General features: G+C 56.3%; 1 protein-coding gene across 5 annotated transcripts in view; it reads left to right on the top strand.

The window, feature by feature from the left end:
* The first annotated feature begins 6,541 nt into the window (after window positions 1–6,541).
* The window catches only part of MCF2L (MCF.2 cell line derived transforming sequence like), a 184,369-nt gene continuing 170,963 nt past the window's right edge, over window positions 6,542–19,947 (top strand). For 4 of the 5 annotated variants that reach the window (XM_087435825.1, XM_087435822.1, XM_087435823.1 and 1 more), the window contains exons 1-2: window positions 6,542–6,599; window positions 13,453–13,625. In XM_087435825.1, coding sequence (XP_087291951.1) covers window positions 13,457–13,625 — 169 coding nt within the window. In that variant the 5' untranslated portion in view covers window positions 6,542–6,599; window positions 13,453–13,456. The remainder of the gene's footprint in view (window positions 6,600–13,452; window positions 13,626–19,947) is intronic. The other variant, XM_087435829.1, reaches the window with a different exon arrangement.

Here is a 19,947-nt window from a genome sequence, read left to right as displayed (position 1 = left end):
CAACTTCCCTGAAACGGGTGGCGTGGGGTGGCTCTGCCCCCTTCTTGCCCCGCTGGCCCCCTGGTCCCGCACTCCCTGAGGCCTCAGGTGTGGGGCGAGGGGCCCATACAGAGCAGGAGTCTTGGCGTCGGATTTCTCACTGTCCACCCACCTCCAGTGCCTCCTTGACCGCCCTGCCCCAGACCCCAGACCCCAGCCTGCAGCCGTGTTCCTGGGGTGTACCTTCCCCCGTCCATTGAGATTCCTCCAGGTTCTCCTCTCCTCTTGTCCAGACTCCAAGCCCTCCGTGGGCCTCCTGGGCTCCAGCTGGTCACACCCAGCTCCGCAAAGTTGGAGAGCAAGCGAGTTCTGTGCACCCCACCACTCGGCCCACTCGGCTTCTGGGTGCTGCTGCCTAAACACCCAGGGACGCCTGCCTGGCTCCGGGAGGGCTGAGGCTCTGTGCCCCCAGCCCTGCACCTCTCCCTCTGGTGGCCATCGGCCTCTCCGCCCGCCCACCGCCGTCCCTCCAGCTTCTTGTCTTGTCTGAAAACTCTAACCTCAAAAAACCACAAAACCTGACGCCGGGTTCCAGCTCCTGGGATTCTGACTTGATGGGGTGACAAGGGTGGAGGCAGGTTGAGCATCCCCGGATCACTTTGCTGGGTCAGTGCTGTCCCCTCGTGGCTGCCTGTGCTCTGCTTGGGCATCGTCATCTCAGGGGCCTCCCCGAACCTGGGAGGGACCGGGTCAGGCCTCAGGCTTCACCGTGTGTGGTTCTAAATTTGGGACTTTTTCCTGGTCCTTGAACACCACGAAGCAAGCACGCAGCGAGCACGAGTGGCACCTGCTGAGTGGGTGACTGTCACAGTGGCCAACACAGAACTCAACAGAATGCCACGGCTGCCACCGGAGGTACATGCCACCGTGAACCCAGTGCCCCTGGGGGCTTGTTGTCCAGTGTCCACAGCTGCGTGGGGTGACCTGAACTGTGGCCACACTAACCAAGTAGCCAGGACGAGCATGCTGCCTTTTCTCAAGCTGAGCGATTGCTTATTGGCGTGAGGCTCGGCAGGTGCGAGCGGCCAGCGTCCACGTGATTGCACCCATTTATTTCACTTGGTCGTATCCCAGCTCGATCAACACCCATGCACAAGGAAGCTTCCTCTTTCATAGAAAAATCTCAGAAACACATAATTTCTCAATTCCTTTCTTGCACTAAGCAGATACACTAAAATGTTATAATCGTATTAACTTCCCTGGGGAGAATGCTTACCTTTGTATATTTTTATTATTTGAGAGTTATTGGAATAATTCAGGAACATTTAATTAGAAAGCAAATTTCTAACTCATCCTTGAGATACGTTTATTAGTCCTAATCAAGCCTGACAGGCCCAGCAGAAATCTGAGAAACCCATCATCTAAATCAGATGAAGACTCTCTTACGACTGAAGACATAGACCCCACAATTAGTGGACAGGTGTCACAGTTAAAGCCAGTGGATCTTAAGTAAACACTTGCTGCTCGGTGTCCAGAGAAATTCACACCTTGTGCCCACGGCCGTTAGTTATCCAAGGCCGCTTCTCCTAGCCTTCCATCACTCTGTTTGCTCTGTTGACCCATCAGCCAATGTGAGAGGTTACAAGGCCCCAAGAAAGCCACAGAACAGCCGGGCCTTGCACCCTAGGGGCCTGTTGACAGGCGCCACCCCATTTGTTTGTGAAAGCTGTAATGAGCAATACGCATTCCTGGATGCGTCACTTCTTAAGAGTACATATTATCCTTTAAAATTAGTTACACAAAATCATGATTTGCAAAAGTTCACTCATCAATGCTCCTATTCACTTGGTTTTTACAAGATTCAAAGAGAGGGAAAAGGTTTTAAGATTACTAAGAATAAACATGTCCTCTTCAGAATCTGATAGTTCTAATACTTTTAGAATTTTTAAAAGACCTACTACAAATAACATCTCAAAATGTGAGTTAAATATCAAAATAAACATGATGCTTTAATTAGCTAAGAATTTGCTTTGTTTGTAAATGATTACAGTTCCTTGATCTTTATAAACTAGTTGAGCAAAAAATATATATGTTATTAGGGGCAAATGGAGGCTAAGTACTGACCAGTGCCGTTACTGTATCGACCCCGAGACCTTGCTACGATTGTCAGCGTGTGCAGGTGGTCTTTTATGTACTACTTACATAAAAGAATGAGCAGGCAGCACAGACACGCCCGTCCTGCTTGGAAATCACTGTACCTTCTGCAAGCCCTCGGAGCAGCAGCGTAAACAAGGTACCTGCTTGCTCACTGCCTTCCTTTCCTGGGGCTGCCATAACAAAGGTCCACAGACGGGGTGGCTCACACAGCAGGAACTGACTGTCTCAGTCCTGGAGGCAGAAGTCCAGGATGGAGGTGTCGGCAGGCTGGTTCCTCCTGGAGGCTCTGAGGGAGGATCTGCTCCAGGCTCTCCCCAGCTTCTGGTGTGGCTGGCGATCCCTGGCTTGTAGACGCCTCACCCCATCTCTGCCTCCATCTTCCCATGGCGTTCCCCTGTGTCTGTGTCCAAATGTCCCTTTTTTATATGGACACCAGTCATGTTGGGTTAGGGGGCCCACCCTAATGACCTTATTTTACCTTAATTTCCTCTGTAAAGACCCTATTTCCAAATAAGGTCACTTTCTGAGGTACTGGGGGTTAGGATCGCAACACATCTTTTTGGGGGACACAATTCAACCCACAACAGTCTGTGTTGGGGACCCATTGAGAGAATCCAGCTTTGGGGCAGTCGGGGCGAGCAGAGGCTGCATCTGCAGGTACGTGTGGGGAGGTGAGTAGCAGAGGCGGGCGGGTGTCTAAGGGGCCAAGCGCAGCCACCCCTCGGCTCCATCTCCACCACAGCTGCACCGGAGCCGACTCACGTGGCCTCCATCCCCTCTACCCTGGAGTGCCGGCAGGTGCCCACCGGATACCCAGCAGGTCCTGGGGTCCCGCCCACGCCGAGGGCCCCAGGCTGAGGGCCGGGTGCTGAGCCTGGAGAGCACCTGTGGTCGGCAGAGCCTGATCCGGGAAGCCTAAGAAGTGCTAGTGAAACTGAGACCTAGAAATTAGGATTTAACCATCTCTTGCGGCCACACCATTTCTTCAGAAATCATTCTTTCTCCACAGAGAAAAGGTGACATGTGGCAGGGAAGCGATTTCCCCTTTCCAGCTGCAGCGTCAGTCCCCCCCATCTTCTGACTTACCCCATCAGCACCAGAGCCCTCCTTAAACGGATATCTCCTGTGACCGGGGGCCCCTCAGCTGTTGACACATTTCTCAGCTCCCCTTTTAAAAACTCCTCCAAAAAGTTGTCCGTATCTGCTGTCTCTGTCTCTTTGCCTGCCATCCTCTCTCAGCTCCCCCAAATCGGGCTTCCGCCCCACTGGGACGGCCCCCGGGGACTCCCCCAGCACCCCAGGGCCATCCCCAGCAGAGCCAGCATTCTTGGGACACTGGGAGCCTGCTGGGGCTGTGGTCAGCCAGGCCAGCTCTGGCCATTTGCTTCTAGAAGCAGGCTTGTAGGAGCCCCCACAGTGCAGCCAGCAGCGAAGCAATGAAACCCGAGGGGAAGGGAGGGATGTCAGCTGGGAGGAGAGGCCAAGGTAACCCCGTCCTCCCCTGAGGCTGGTTCTCCGAAGCCCTAGGGATGGGGTAGGCAGGCCCCCCCACCGAATGCCCCTCAAGGCCCCTCAGGACTCCAGGGCCAGGCCCCTTAACTTGCCTGCAGCCAGTGTGTCCCAGCCATCCCCTCCCACCCTGGGCCCAGCATGGGGACAGTCCTGAGACACTCTGGGACTGCCCCAGGTTTTCTGAGGGGAGGAGGGTATCCTGACGCCTCTCTTCCTTCACCTTACATGCAGAGCTGGGAGGTGTTTGCCCACTCAGATCTTATTACTTTGGGGGGACGATGCTTTCACATAAAGGATTTAATCTCAAATGGTAAAGTTTCAATCACCACATCAGAGACATTGGGAGGATTTGGAAGGCAGAGGAACCTTCCTAAACTGCCTGTTGGGCACAGCGACCAAAGGGGAAGCCTCTAAGGACTCAACCACGAGGGCCCCCAGATACCGTCCTCACAGCCTTCCAGGCGCTCCTAAATGCAGCATGATCGCTGTTAAGTCCCTACAACTTACGTGGGAGCTACAGCAGGCAAACCGCAGTCCCCCTCCCAAGACAGGCTCAGGTCCTGTAGCCAGAGCTCAGAGGGCACATGTACCCGGGCCCCAACCCATGCTGGGTGCAGAGAAGCCCCCCTGCCCCGCTGCTGATCCCCTCACGGCAAGAAATGACAGTCCGATGTGAATTATCCCCTATATTTCTGCCCCTGGGTGCACTTTCCAGACCCTGTTTGTGATGGTAATTTTCTCGGGCCTCATGGAGGCTTTGGTAGCTGAGACAGCCACAGAGTGGCACAAAGGGCCTCGGGCCCGGGCCCGCAACTAGCCCGGCACCAGCGGGGCGCTGCTCAGGACGAGCCAGCAGCTGAGCCGGGCTTTTGTACTTGGGGGAATTCATTTCCTCTTGAATTACTTCAACTTTAGAATCAGCCCTAACATTTTCTGAACAGCACAGAAATCTTGGGGTTTTGTCCTCTGCGCGTTCCCTGCGTGGTGACCATGTCCCAAAGCAGGAAGCTCTCGTGGAGAAGCAAAGACGCCCCGGGTGGGTGGGTTCCCAGGCGGCTGCCTGCCAGCTCCGTGCCGGTCCTGGTGTGGGTAACTGAGGTGACTGTTCCGGATCCTGGGTGGGAATCCCTGCATCGTGGCGGAATGCATGTCAGCTTGGAGCCTGTGCCGTGCGGCCTGTGGCCTGCACAAGTTCTCTCGACCAGGGTCTCGGTGCGGGTCACTGGCCATTTCTCCCCATTCTCTGCACCAGCAGCTCTATCTGCTGTACACCCTGCAGGAACTCCTCCCCGCGGGCTCCAGGGGGCTGCCTCCCTTTGGACTGTTATTGCTCAATTAAACAATATTTAATATAGCCCATCAGAGAGCATCTCTGTTACCAGAGGGTCTTTGATGCTGTCGGGCAGCGAGGTCTTGGTCTTAAAACAACAGAAAGGAGCAGCACCTCGGCGCACTCTGATCTCTTCCACTGCGGCCCTTGTACAAGGGAAACCTGCTGGGTCTCTGACTGCCACAGGCTCTGGGGGGTTTCCAATCACAGCCCCTCCTGTCTCCACGCTCATTCAGTGAGGAAGCTATGGGGCTGAGGGAGTTCCCCTCCCATTAAATTTCCTGTCCCCTCAAGTCACCCCCCCTTCTCCAGCCTGGCCTGCCCTTCCTCAGTGAATCTGCCCAGCAGTCCCCTCAGGACCCCATCTCAGGCACACCCACCACCTACCCTGGGAGACTGTGGTGCCCCAGCCGGTGCACTCCGGAGCCAGGGAGCAGCTCTGAATTCCAGCAGGCCCCCAGGCAACGCTGTGTGGCTGTGGGGACCACACCTGGAGGAGGAAGGTCAGTGCCCAGGGCTCCTCTCCAGGTCAGAATGGCACGTGCCCAGGGGAGGGAGGGGCTCAGGCAGCCCTGTGACCCCCAGGTGTGTGTCCTGCACTTAGAGTTGCCTCTGGGTTGATGATCATTTCCCTGTCGCAGAACCCCGTTTGGGTTTTATTCAGACTGGCTGCCCACTTTTACCCACGACAGGCAGATGTTTTAAAGCGCCGACTACAACAAAGTTTGTATCTAGGTCAACATTCCGGTGTTTTAGTCTTTCTATACCATTTCAATTGTTTTAGTTCTAATCAAGAACTTCCATGTCCCCTCAATCTTGGAACACAGGAGAATTAAGAGGCGGGGTCTTTTTTCTTTTTCTTGTGAACGTTGGTGACTCTGAATTCACAGGGGGTCAGCGGCGGCCACCGCCCCACCCGTCTCCCCGTCTCTTTGGACGTCGCCGGCGCAGGGGAGGGTCGTGGGCAGCGGGGATCTGGCGTGGGGGGGCCTGGGAGCTGATGCACGACCTCCCTGCTGGCCCCTCGAGGGGCGGGCAGACCCGGTTTTACGGAGGAGCTCGGGGAAGTGGGGTCGGGCCGGGAGGACCCCAGGCAGATCACTACGTACAGCCCGTGTCCCCTTCTGTCCGCGGTCTGTGGGCGGGGTCCGGACGACCGGGCGTAGGGACAGGATCCCCGCCCCTCCGCACGACCCCTCCCGGCTGCGCTCAGGGGACGTGGGGGGGCTTCGGACACATGGGGGAGGGAGAGGGAGGTGAGGGCAGAGCTCGGGGCGGCTCCTCCCTCCTCTCCCCCGCCCCCTCCCCGCCTCCCCTCCCCCTCCTCCTCCCCCTCCCATCCCGCCCCTCCCCCAGACCTTTACCCCTTTCTCCCCTCCCCCTCCTCCCTGCCCTGAGCGCTCCGCACCTCCCTCCCCCTCCCCACTCCTCCTCTCCCCTTCCTCCTCCCTCTGGTCTCCTCCCGTCCCCTCCTCTCCCCCCCTCCTCCCTTCTCCTCCCCTCCCCTCCCCCTGTCCCCGCCCCCTCCCGGCGGCCGGAGGAGGAGGCGGGGCGTCCGCGGGCACCTGCGGGCCGAGGACGGAGACGGAGGACAAGGACGGTCCCCCCACGGCCGGGCCAGGTGTGCGGGGCGGGAGGGGTGGAGGGGGCGGAGGGGGTGCGGACGGAGCGTCCGGGGCGGACAGACGGACAGTGTTCTGCGGGCTCGGATCGGCGGGGACCACAGTGTCCGGAGCGCGGGCTCCGAAACACAGACGCCCCTCCCCATTGTCCCCTCGCACCCGGCAGGTGACACCCTAGGGCCTCTCCTGCTGGGGTCCCCTCGGCACCTCCCAGAGCCATGCCCCAGGCTCTTCGACCCCGCGCGGCTGATGCATCTGGGGTCCGGGCAGGGGTCCCCGGCAGGGCGGCGTGGGGGGCAGCACGAGGTGGGGTCCCTCACCTGAATCTCACTTCCCTGGTCGCCGGCCAGCGTCCCCTGTGGCAGGTCCCCCAGCCGGGCAGGGAGAGGCCATGGCCCACAGTCCAGCTGCTTTGCCTTTCAGCATAGCAGAGAAAAGAAGACAATGCGGTTTAAAAACAAGCCTGTCGTTTTCTCCTTCAACTGGGAAGGCAGTTCCCACCATGTGTTTAAAAATCACACTTGGTTGGTCTTCATGCGTGTGGCTGCTGGCTGAGACAGCTGCGGTCTCCTGTGTAGACACTTAAATGGGGGGGGGTGGGGCAGGAGGAGACTTTTCTGGAGCAAGCGCAGCCTCTTAACTTTACTCGAAAGGTCCCCATCCCCGGGCACCTGGCCCAGGCTGCCCCTGACAGGCTGCTTGCGGGGCCCTGGCAGGGGAAGGGGTTAAGGTGACCGGGAGCACACAGGCAGGATGTGCCGGGGGTGGCCGTGGGAGGCCCCAGGATGTGTGGCCACCGGGGAGCGGCAGGGCCACACCACCAAAATAGAAGTGTGTCCCCAGAGGCCGCTCACAGTGCGGTGTCCTCGGCCCCCTCCCTTGGCAGGTAGGAGTGGGGGGGTGTGGGCCCAGGGGGGAGCCCTGGCTCGGGAGGGTCTTCCAACACACACGCCCCGTGGGGTGATTTGCCCAGAGCTGGTGTTCAGACCTGAGTTCATAGACCGAGCATTTTCCTGAGCTCTGAACTCTGCCCCAGCCTCCGGGGATCCGGGGGGACCACCGCCCTCTCCTCACACCTACGGGGACAGGGGACAGTCCTGCCCTGCAGTCCTGGGTGGGCGGTGAGGAGGGCGCTCTCTCTGGGGTGAGTTGGCACATTGGGCCCCAGAGGATCCCCCGCGGGCCAGGGCAGCGCCCTCCAGGTCCTGATTCACAGTTTGGGCATGGTCCTGGTGCAGTGTGGTCAAGACACCAACCGAGACCACAGTGAACCTCAGTTATGCCTTGTGTGAAGTGGAGGTGATGCCAACCCGGCCACCTCACAGGGCCGTTGTGAAAACAGGAGATTTGTGTGAGGACAAAGGCCTGCGGCCAGAGGCCTTTGTCCTCCAGTTCAGGGGACTGGAAGGATGACCCTCTTTGGTTACATGTTCCTGGTTTCTGGGGCGACTCTTTATAAAGCGTGGTGCAGGCCCAGTCTGTTCTGAGACCTGCAGGAGCAGCTGGGGGGACCACAGGACCCGACGCAGGGACGGGATCTGCAAAGCGCAGTGCAGAGGGAGCCGTCTTCCTCCTGAGTCTGAGTCTCTCCACCCCTCCCCCCACTGCTGGGCCCCTGTTGAATTCCCAAAACCGGCATCCAGGATCAGCCTTCTAGTTGACAAGCTCCCTTTCTGAGGCTGAGGCCTCGTGGTGAGGACTTCACTAAAATCTGGACATTTATCTCGGAAGGCAGCCTCTCGGCTACTCGAAGTGAAGTTACGGTCACTTGGAGAGGAGAAGTCTCTGCCCTAGGTCGTTAATTAACTTTGTAAGATGCAGGGAGAGCTGACCCTGGAGTGGAGGATGCTGGAGTGTTTGTGCGATGGAACTAGGGTGGCCTGGAGTGACACCGGCTGACAGCATCTGGCCCCCAGTTCAGTTGGCATGGTGTTACTCTAAGAGGCTCCTGGAGAAGAAGAAGTTAGATGTGCAGTAGTAGCCATGACAGAAACGTAGTGTTCTGTGTAAAACTTGGCTTCTTTCTCTTGAGTTCACCCCATTTCCCCCTGTGTATTGACTCGTGAGGACGTTGGTGACGCTCCTGTCCGCCAAGTGAGAGGCTGTGGATGCGCAGGCTCCCTCTGCAGGTTCCTTGTCATCGTGGTCCTCAAGGGAGCGCCTGCAGCCCGGGGCACAGTCTCAGGCTGCTTGTTAGAATGCAGGCTCCTGGGCCCCTGAGCTCCCTGAACCTGACCAGGTGGGCCTGGTGCTGTGTCTGAAGTGGGCACCTGTGACCTCAGTGGGCTTCTCCCTTGGGGAGGGCAGTTGAGGATGGGGGGGGTCTTCACCTAAATGCCTGCAGAAAGACCCTCTGCGGGCCGAGTGCCTACCTTAGAGCAGGTGGTGAGGAACTAGGGGGAGTTCCACCATGCCGTTGGCGTGGGGTGGCCGGCTGGCAGAGGGCCGGGACGGTCCTCTTGAGGACTGCCCTGTCACCTGTAGCGTCCTCGTGGGCCTCGTGCTGGCACGTCCTGTGCAGCACTTTCCCCTTGGGATGGCTACACAACCGTGTCTCCTCCTGGCTTCCTCCAGTAGAACTTCCAGCCCAGGAGAGGATACCAGATGTCCCATGGTCACCAAGAAACTCCTGGGCATCTGGAGGGTCGGATATCATGACTTTGTGGTCAGGGGCCCATCCTGAAAGTGACTCATGGAGCATCATGGCAGCCCGAGGCGGCTTCAGAACCCACAGGAAATCCAGCCCCTCGCTAGACCCTCCCAGGATCTCCCAGAGCCCAAAGGACGGTTCCCTATGAAGCTCCACTGAGGCGACCATGCAACGGCCAAGTGTCCGTCTGCAGAGACTGCACCAGGCCAGGTGACCTCTGTGACTCATCAGGTGAAGCGTCAGATGTAACTCACAATTGGGCCCTTCAGCCGACCTGTTGAGAAAGTGGAAAACACTATTCCAATTCCCGAGTTGAAACAAAGACAAAAGTCTGAACAAATCTAACAGGAAAGTAATGATGTGGACGCCAAGGAGAGTACCAGCCGGCCAGCATTTAATGTCATCTTCACCACGGTCCTCCTTCTCGTGTCTGTTTCTTCATTTGGAATTAAGGGTTAGAGAAGGAATGTGGAACGGACTCCTGCAGGGAGAGGCCATGCTCTTGTCTGCACAGAATGTGCCTGAGGGGTAGAGCCCAGTGAGCTGGGAGGGATGGAGGTGAGGGGTGAGGAGTTGAGGTGGTGGTGGAGAGGTGGGGGAAGACATGGGGGGGAGCAGATGGAGGGGTGAGGGGAAGAGATGGGGGAGCAGATGGAGGGGTGAGGAGAAGAGATGGGGGAGCAGATGCAGGGGTGAGGGGAAGAGATGGGGAGCAGATGGAGGGGTGAGGGAGGAAATGGGGGAGCAGATGGAGGGGTGAGGGGAAGAAATGGGGGAGCAGATGGAGGGGTGAGGGGAAGAGATGGGGAGCAGATGGAGGGGTGAGGGAAGAGATGGAGGAGCAGATGGAGGGTGAGGGGAAGAGATGGGGAGCAGATGGAGGGGTGAGGGGAAGAGATGGGGGAGCAGATGGAGGGGTGAGGGGAAGAGATGGGGGAGCAGATGGAGGGGTGAGGGGAGGAGATGGAGGGGTAGGAGTGGAGGAGGAGGGGTGGGTGCAATGCAGGCAGGGAGAGGGGCTGGGCCCCTCAGCCCCTGTACATGCCCCGCCACATTTCCCCTCCCCGTCAGCTCCCCTCCCCCAGGGCCGCCTTCTGTCTTTTGAATGGTAGGACTCCGTTTTCAATGTGGGCACTTGGTAACTGATTCTGCAGGTGTCACGAGGGACAACAGTGCAGCCGGCTGTGATATTTCTGCTGTAAGTGTGTTTCTCTAGTGTTCCGGCTCCTCCCAGTTGAGGAGCAGCTGAGGAGGCAGTCGGATTTGGTGCCTACAGCAATTAGTCCCCTGTGAGTGCGAGTTCTCGCCGTGCTGGGCAGCCCCGCCTCCCTTCTCCAGGGCCTGTGACCCTGTGGTGAGTGAGTGTGGGCGACACTGAGCTGGGTGTCAGCCTGTTTGTCTGCAGGGGACTCGGGTCCGTGCACAGGCCGGCTCTTCCAGGACTGCGAGCTCCTGGAGGGTGGGGCAGCCTGGTGTCTGCGCCCAAAGCAGCGAGGAGGACGGAGCAGGGGCCAAGCCTGTGGAAGAGCCAATGAGGCTAGCCGACTGGGATGTCCCACTGTGCTCGGCCAAGCCCAGCCACCCAAGGACTGAGTTCTCGTCTGTGCGCCGCACCTGGAGCTCCAGAGAGGCACAAAGACCTGAGGGGCCACCATCAGCTCCCCTTGGTCCACACTGCCTGTCAGGGCTTTTTCAGTGGGAAGCTGAACACCCAGGGGGCGTCTCAGTGCTCTGTGGTTCTGCCAGTCCTGAGATCTTTAAAGGAAACAGATATCAGCGACAACCCGCGTGGCCTGAACTCTGGATTTGTCCTCTGTGCCCCTGGGGTTACGTGGCCATGGAAAACCCCCTGTGGGGGAAACCGCTTGCTCTCCTGTGCGGGGGCCTCTCTGCCAGGATGTTTCAAGATAGTTGTCACCCTGGCGTCCTTCACCTTTTGGGATGCCACTGTCCAAAGCTGCTGGGGACGTAAGATCCCAGAGGAAGAAGGGAGCCATAGGCAGGAGCCCCACCCTCCCCAGGCCCCTGGCACCAGCTGCCCTCAGCCAGACCCAGTGGTCTCAGGGTGCTGAGGCTGACCAGCCCACGTGGGAGGCGGCCCTGGACCTTGTCCATCTTCAGCCAAGTCAGGTGAAGGGACGCTTGTTCTGTTTTTCAGAACAAACTAATTAAAAGCAAACCTTGGATCTTGCCACTCATATTCGAGACCAAGGAACCTTGACTGCAGGATCCTGCACAGAGAGGACAGAATGGGCAGGGACGCCTCTTTGGGTTGGTGGAAGGCTCAAGTCCTGTCTGGCTCTTCTGGGCCCTGGGGGAGATCTCTGCCGGTGGGGACGCATGTGAAAGCATGTGCTGGGCCTTCTCCTGCAGGTTTCAGATCACGATCAGCCTGTTGGAAATTCTGAGTACAATTTGGAAGAAAAGAGGGCAAAGTGGGATTTTTTTTGTTTTTTTTTAACCAGGGAAATCTTCCTTCCTACCTTTTAACATCAAAACTAGGCTTAAGTGATCAGAAGTCTTTGGACCCGGGTCTGACTGCTCAGCAGTCTGTGCCCTTCCTGGAGCGCCACCGGTAGTCCGATTTCCTTGGAGAGATGGATCAGGGACTGAGGACCGGTGAGGAACGCCGAGTCCCGAGGCCCTGCCGGGGTTGTATGGTTCTGGGATGTGGCTCCGCTTCTCTTATTTTCACTGTGATGGTTCCTCATTATGGTGTTAGTTTAAGAAAATGTTATAGGATCCGGAAGACACACCTGGAAGTGTGACAGAAGATACGTATGGTGACAAGCAAGTTAGTGACCAACGACAGTGTTAACAAGACCAAAGAATGGGTGTTTTTGTAGGCTGGGCAGTGGGAGCCCAATGTGTGTTTTGGCAGGAAGAGGCGGGGGTGGGAGAAAATGCCACCTCTTCTTGTCAGGGAGAGGTGTGGGGTTGGTGCACCCCAGTGTTCGGGATCTGGACTGTGTGTCCCCCAGGCCTGTGACAGTCCCTTCCTCGCTGGAGTGGTCGTCGTGCCCCAGTGCTGTGGTTCTCATGAAGGCGGCACATTGGAGCCCCTCCCTAGGGCCACTGGCGTTGGTGGGCTTATGAAGCTTCTGGGCGCCGGGAAGGCGGCCAGATCTGTGTGCGAACCTCTCCGAGTGCAGGCTGGCACCGTGCGGCCAGGTGGTCAGGAGAACCTTGAGAGGAGGAGCAGCCAGGGCTTCAGCTCAAGGGAATGAAAGGGGAGATTCGGGAACAGGAGGGCATGAATCGAGGGTCCCCTACAGTGCTGGGTCCCCTGCGGGGGCTGGGTGGGTGTTTCCAATCTCCACGTGACCTCCTCCCCTGCGATCAGGGTTTCCTGCGTGGTGTGGCGTGAGGCAGGGACAGACGCTCACCTGGACGATGAAGCAGAATGTAAACAGTGAATGGAAAGACGACGTTGCTGGTAGAGCCACTAGTAAAATTTATTCAAGTTACATTATTTACATCTTTATTCCTAATGAAGGGGCCCTGCCAGGTGTTGGGCCAACAGGCGGAAATAGTAATGAGCCATAAATAAGTAAAAGACCTAGAATAAAAAGAGTAGTAATTACCTAATGCAGGTGAAACGCTTGCCCAGCGATGATTTCAGAGGGCTTCTGTTTGAAACACAGTTGCTAGTTGTCTCTTTAAATTCAAGATTGCTTCCCCAAAAAAACCTGATTGAAGTTTGGTTTGCCAAATTTTCACTGGAGGAATAATACTTTAATGTTTGTTCTGGAACTCGGCGGACATTCTTTACTTAGAGGATTTCAAATGTTTTTAAATAAACTGAATAAGCAGCGGTTTTGAAAATTTGCCAGTTTAATGAATTAGACTGTGACATTGAAACCAGGAGAACCAGGACTTTTATGTCCTTGAAACAAGATCCTAAATGTCAAGGGGAAAAATCTACGTTTTTCTTAAGCAGCAGAAGTAAATAATATTTTTGCTTATGCAACTTTATTCCATTTCAATATTATAAAAGAAGGTTGCTTGTTTAACTGAACATTGATACAGTAGAAGTTCGTTGGAGAAGAATGAATTTAGTTTTAAACATACTATATCCATTTCAGAATAAACACTGCAGGAGGCTGTATCTGGTTATTTGGGCTTTGTTCAGAGAAACGACTGTGCTGTCTTTTGGCAGCGTGAGCTCATTTTCCTCTTAAAATCTGGTTTTCACATGACAGACTCATGTTTGACTGCTGGAGATTTATTCTGTGCAAGAAAACTGGAAGCAACGATTGTTCTTCGCAGCAACGAGCCAATGAGGCCAAAACGGAGGAGAGTGATCATCAGATTGATGTCTCTGACGTCGTCAGGCTTGTTCCAGAGCAGCCCGAGGGAAAGGCCATTCCCACAGGTAGGGCAGGTTTTAAACCTTATTTGGATCCTGAAGCTCTTTGCTAATTACTCAAAAGTCCTGCTCTGAGCTGTTCTGGCCCTTTTAGGAGACTGATGTGTTAGATCTGGCAGAAGAGTTTAATGCCTGCCTCCCGGGGCGCCTGCTGGGGGGACGGAGTCAAGGCAGGTGCCCCTGCCCAGCCTCGTGAGACGGTGTCTCAAGACGCCTGCTCGTTTGGCTTCCTGGTGGTTATTTAAATGAAAAATTTTAAAATGAGGCTGGCTCCGGTGAGAGATTGGTGGTAATGTTTATTCGGGTTTCAAGGAAGCATGGTGCGCCTGAAGGGGAAGTGTTCCCAGGCTCTGCTTCGGTTTTCAAAAACACAAGAGCTGTTGTTTGAATTTGGTGTGTTGTCGTGTGGAGATGATGATGAAGCTTTTACCGGTCACCAAATCTGTGGCCCAAAGACAGAATGAGCAGCGCACCGTAGTGAGAGCCCCCAGCCCCCTCAAAGCTCAGCCTGACCCCTCAGTCCAGGGGCCAGGGGCCAGGGGCCCTCCTCCCCGTTCCCGGCCAGTCTGAGCTCTGGTGAGTCTCGTACTGGAAGGAAGTGCCGGCTCTGGGTCTTGGTTTCTCCTGCATTGAACTAGTTGTTGCCGTCCTACAACCGGACTTGGAAAGTTCCGCTTTCACTAGACCAGGCGAGAGCACCCACGGACCGCCCGCGGGAGGGGAGGCGTGAATCCGATGGTGAGGTGCTGGCCTGCTACCGCAGTGTCCCCCTGGGCCTGGATCGGAACGAGCAGGCTTCCAAAGCCAAAAGCTAGAGCTCATCTGAGAACTTTGGTAGCACTCCTTTGTGCTCTAAATCTGGAGCTTTCTTGGCCTTGCCCTAAGCTGGCATTCCCCATCATTGGCCTGGACTGTGGGGCTTGGTGGACAGAGGCGACTCTCTGAGAGCGTCTGTGCTGCTGTACCTGGGCCGCCCGCTCAGGGCTGTGTCCAGGGTTTCCATCCTATGACCTGCGTCCAAGTGTGAGGATCGTAGCTGGGCCATCTTCAGAACTCGGCATTTGCACGGCTGCTTCTGCAGATAAGTGTTTGTCCTGCAACTGTGGGGTGTCTCGTAAGTACCCTCATAGCTCTGCTGACGGACCCTTGCGCATGTGAACACTCCTGGCTATTTGAGGTTGGCTGCGTGGGTGGTGGCATTCTGGTGTGGTCGCCCCACCAGCGTCTGGGTTTAGTTTTGCAGGTTTAGAAAGTTGATTTTTGTCACTGCCCTTGACTGTTGGGGAGTGAGAGGCTGAGGCCCGAACCTCTGAGTTCGTCTCCCCATGATGGGAGCGCCACGTCTTTCCAACGCCATGTTCTTTCCTCTCTTTACTACCAGGCACAGATCCGGATTCTCTGATCTGTGTCCCCACGAGGGAGGAGGCCAGTCGTGGGCTGGTCACTGCCTGGGAGAGCGAAGGGAGCAGAGGGCGTAGGAGAAGCCACCCCTCTCCGTGCTCCTGCCCTGCGAAGGGGACATAGGAGGGAGGCACCCTTCCTCCCTGAGGGAGAGGACGGTGGACTGGTGTCAGTGCCGACTGGTCATTGACTTCGTGGCGGGAAGGTTGTCTAGTCTTTCAGTGCTTGGCTTAGCTGCACATTGACCGCCTGTGACCAAGCGGACCTAGGCGTTGGTCGGCTTTTCTGAGCCTGGTGAACCTGCGGTGCATCAGGTTGGAGGGCTGTGATGGAGGCGGCCTGTGGGGGAAGCTCCGTCTCCATCCTGATGGCCCGAATCCTTCCCTGGCTTCTCTGTGTCTCCCAGCTGAGCAGCACGCCTCTCCCGATCTCCCAGCAGCACACTGTGCGGGGATGAGGTGCCTGTTTGTCACTGTCCCTCACTGGCCCTGCAAGCATGGGCGCGTAGTGGAACCTCTGCACAATGTGTGTCGCCGTGCGTGAGGGGCTACCATGAGGGTCCCGCAGGGGGCGCCTGCTCAGGACGGCTGGCAGAGCCGTGCTCCTGATCGTGTCATTGTCCGATTCCTTCTTTCTCCTGTAACCTGCAGACCCGCGCTGGCTTCCCAGGAGTCCTGGAGGCGCGGGCGGCTTCGCCAATGAAGCCGGGTTAGGCGACCTCCAACCTCGGACTCCAGAAAAGGGGAAGGTGATCTACTTAAAAGTTCTGAGCGCAGAAGCCCTTCCAGTTGTCCTCGCCTTGTTCCCTGTTTCCTCATGGAAAGAGAAGGGCCGTATGGGGGCTGGTGGCCAAGGAGGCAGCTGGCACCTCACCCCGTCTGCCGTCCTCCTGATTACGTCACCCGTGGGCCCTTCGCCCTGTTCTAGCCCAGCTTCCGGGCAGCTGCTTTCAAGGCCCTTTGGGGCAGTGAAATCTGCTGTGTCAGAACTTAAGATTTTGAAATCAGTAATAGTTTTTTTTATTGTGGTAAAGTGTGCATAACATAAAATTTGCCATCTTAACCATTTTTAAGTGTACAGTTCAGTGGCATTAAGTACATTCACACTGTTGTGCAACCATCTGCTCCATCCATCTCCAGAACTTTCTCATCTTCCCAAACTGAAACTCTGTCCCCACTAAACACTGACCCCTCTCCCCCTCCCCCAGCCCCTGTCACCACCGTCTGCTTTCCATCTCTGTAGATGTGCCAGCGCCAGGGGCCTCATATAGGTGGAATCACACAGCATTTGTCCTGTAGTGACTGGCTCATCTCACTCAGCATAATGTCCTCAAGGTTCATCCATGTTGCGTCAGAATGTCCTTCCTTTTTAAGGCTGAATAACGTTCCATTGTGTGGATGGACCACATTTTTCTTATCTGTTCATCTATCTATCGATGGACACTTGGGTTGTTTCCACCCACTGGCTACTGTGAATAATGAATGCTGCTGTGAACATGGGTGTATAAATCTCTCTTCAGGATCCTGCTCTCCATTCTTTAGAGTATACACCCAGATGCGGCTTGCTGGGTCCTTGAGTGCTAGTTAGTTTTGAAACCGTGATGAAAGCTGCTTTTCCCCTGGCTGTCTTGGCTCTGCTGTTGAACTGGGTAGGAGCAGAATGGAAGGGACTAGCAGCGTCCGGTGAGACTTCCAGATTCTGTGTCAGCAGACACTTGTCTTGAGAAGGCCACTCGGAGCTGGGAAGTGCTGGGCAAACACTGTTGAGCTCTCTTGGTACAGCTATAACCCTCTGTCTGCTCTTGGCTTTTCTTCAGCTGTCTTCGTGGCAGCATGCTACGTGACAATATGCTTTACCATGTCGATTCAGCGCTTTTGCCGTTAACTGTTTCACGATCGCCGTGGGGAGGCCTCTGATCCCAGGGGACTCTGCCGATGGCCTTCTTGGAAGGTTTCTGCCTGTGACTCGGCCTGGGGCGCCTGTACTCCAGGGCCCGAGGCCTCTGTGAGTTGGCCCCATGGGGGATCAGGGCACCTCTTGACTGGGCTGGGTGCAAAGGTGACCAGGAGAGGCACTGTGAGGTCGGCACTGTGGCCTCCAGAGATCATCTTCTCCCTGGGCGTGCTTTCTCGGGGGCTTCCGTCAGATCTCTTCTGGAGTAGCAGCCCCCTCTGCATCTCCCCAGCCACCTTCACTACAGCTATAACTGTCTTTCTAGAAGAAAGCCTCTCCGTGGGGCCGCGCTGCCCCCCGGGATACGGCCCGTGGGGGCCCTGCTCCCCCTCCTCTCCACGCTCCAGCTGTCCTGGCCCCTCCATGCCTGCCGGGGCAGCTGTCTGTGCCGAAATACCCCCTGATCTGCAATTACCCGGCCTGGGTTGGGCTGGGGGGTGGCCTCCCTGCACACCTTTGTCATGCAGACACCGACACCCCTCCACCCAGCCCAGATACTTGGCCGACATGGAAGTCCCAGTGAGGCCCAGCCACTGTCACTGTGTTTCCTCCACCGTCAGAGGCCCTGAGGTACCGGGCAGCTAGCGAGGCATGGGCCTCCCCTCCCTGGCCGTTTCTGGGTAAAGGACTGTCGGAATAGGATGGAGCCTCTTCAGCCCTGGGAACAACTAGGACAGAGCGGGAGGAGTCTCCCTGAGGCAGGAGGCTGGGGGTCGCCCCAGCATGAGTGGGCCTGGAGCTGCAGAGGAAGAAACACCGAGTCCTAGGCATTGTGCTTGCTTGGGAATACGGGGTCCTGGAAACGTTTGTAGTATTTTAGAGAACCACGCACACATGTGCACATGCACACAGGACATTTTTCCGAGGGAGCTTTAAAGCTCATCTGGCTCTCCGGGTCTCTTGCTCTCCATCTTCCCCGTGGGGCTTTCGTATCTGAACCCCAGATCCCATGTCAGCTCGCACTCCGTGTGTGCCTTTGGGCCGGTGGATGACACGTTTGCTCCGATCTGCCTCTGGCTCCGCATGCGCCCGTGTCGCCCGCGGGACACGGTGGGGGCCCGATCCGTGATCCCCGTGGTCACGGCATGGCGCACTTTTGGCTGGCTTTCCTCTCCTCCAGCACCAGGCGGACACGCCGCACCAGCAGGCCCCGGGTCAGGCGAGGATGCGTTTGACTGGGAACAGTTTGTTCTTTTTTTTCCATGCCCTCTGTCCTCTTAAGACTTGAATTTGAGAGATCAAGCTGTACTTCCAATGATGAACAGTTACCTGTCACAGCAGAGGTGAAGGGGCAGAGCCGGTGGCTGTGAGGCCTGTCAGGTGGCACAGGGGCACTCTCCTGTTTCTAGAATGCATGGCTATGCGTGTTTACTTTTTAGAAGTTCTATCTGTTCTGATCAGTTAATGATGCCAACAGTTGTTCCCGGCAAACCTTTGAGGATCAGACTTGAACAGGGACTGGGCACGGCTTTGTGGATAAAATACTTAATGCAGTCCTTGGCTTGGGCTTCCAGTGAACAGAAGGTTTGCAATATTGGGTCGAATCGTGAATTGCCCTTGTGTAGGTCAAAACCCTTCGAATGTCGGGTAGTTTCCCAAGGCTGAACCTAATCTCTTAATGCGTCTGATGTGAGATTGTCCAGGCTTCTGGCGGAGCCGAGTGGTGTGGGTGTGTCTACCTGGGGAAGGAGCTGCAGGAAGGGAGGCCTGGGCCCAGCCTTGAAAATGCTGTGACCGTGGCGTTCACGTTCAAGAGTCTCACAATGGGGTTTGCAGAAACAATTAGCTTGGGCTGAAATGTATTTTGGGAAAAGTGAAAAAGACCACAGGAAATCAATGCTTGGGGGAAGATGGCTTTTTGAGGATCTCCAGTGTTTCTGGTGTGGACTGGTGTGGGCTGCAACCACGGCTTAGTGGAGAGGAGTGGACGCGTGACCGGGGCCTTTCCAGGGTCCAGTGGTGGAGGCTGTGATAGACGGCACACTTGCCGTTTCCCGGCTCTTCATCTTCAGGCTCACAGCACTTTCTCGGGAGAGTCATTGTTTCTCCTCGAATGTCGTTAATACTGCAGAGCTGTCTTGCGGGGCGGCGTGCCAACGGCACAGTGCTTGAGAGGCAGACAGTCCCGAGAACAAGCATGGGGGGCTGCACTGGGCCAGTCTTTCCTCTGTGGTTTTGTGGATATGCTGTTTGTGGAAACGGAGCGTGCGGTGTTGCTGCAAATGATGAACTTTTCGTCTGTAACCTCGCCCGATCCCTTGGTCTTTTCCATCTGGACTTTTTATATGATTTAGGAAGCTAGCAGGAGTTCCCTCCTTGTTGAGAGAACATGTTCACTGCACGTGAATTTACAGGCGTTCGGGGACCAGCCGGTGGGTTACTCATTGATGCTGGAAGCACAGTTGGTATTGTTCTCACAGCGGCTGCCGAAGGCCCAGGGTCAGATGAGGCAGCAGGCTGGGGTGGGCAAAGGGCTGCGACTCGCCGGGTCTCAGGTAAGAAGGGCTTGGAGGGGATCACCCCGTGTGCCTCTGCAAGGCCTTTGGAGATTCCAGGGGGTCCTCTGTTCCCCCAGGGGCTCCTGGATGACTTTCCTGAGTGGAGCTGACTTGGTGTTTTTCATCATTTATTAAAACAAATGTGACATATTAACCTAGAACCCTGACGACTGTGAGCTGGTGGAGAAGGTTCCTCACCTGAACTGAAGATGCCGGGAGCAGCTCGTCTCCCAGACCCGAGTCATCTCATTGCCCATCTCCCGGCACCAGCACCACTTCCACGGCATGCCCAGTGGTGGCAGTGATTTGTTAGTGATTTATCAAAAAGTTAGTGGTCTTTCTATTTAACCACACGCTTTATAACATGTGCCATGTGATTAAGGCGATCGGGTGGCCAGCCCCTCCTCCGGAGAAAGTGCGTCTGTCGTGTGTAGTCAGTGGAGACGCTGAGTCACCGAGATGCCGGACCCAGGCCT

Source organism: Ceratotherium simum, chromosome 10 (genome assembly GCF_057802395.1).
Source record: "Ceratotherium simum simum isolate JZ-2026a chromosome 10, ASM5780239v1, whole genome shotgun sequence".
Lineage (NCBI taxonomy): Eukaryota > Metazoa > Chordata > Mammalia > Perissodactyla > Rhinocerotidae > Ceratotherium > Ceratotherium simum.
This window is presented reverse-complemented; position numbering and strand designations above follow the sequence as displayed.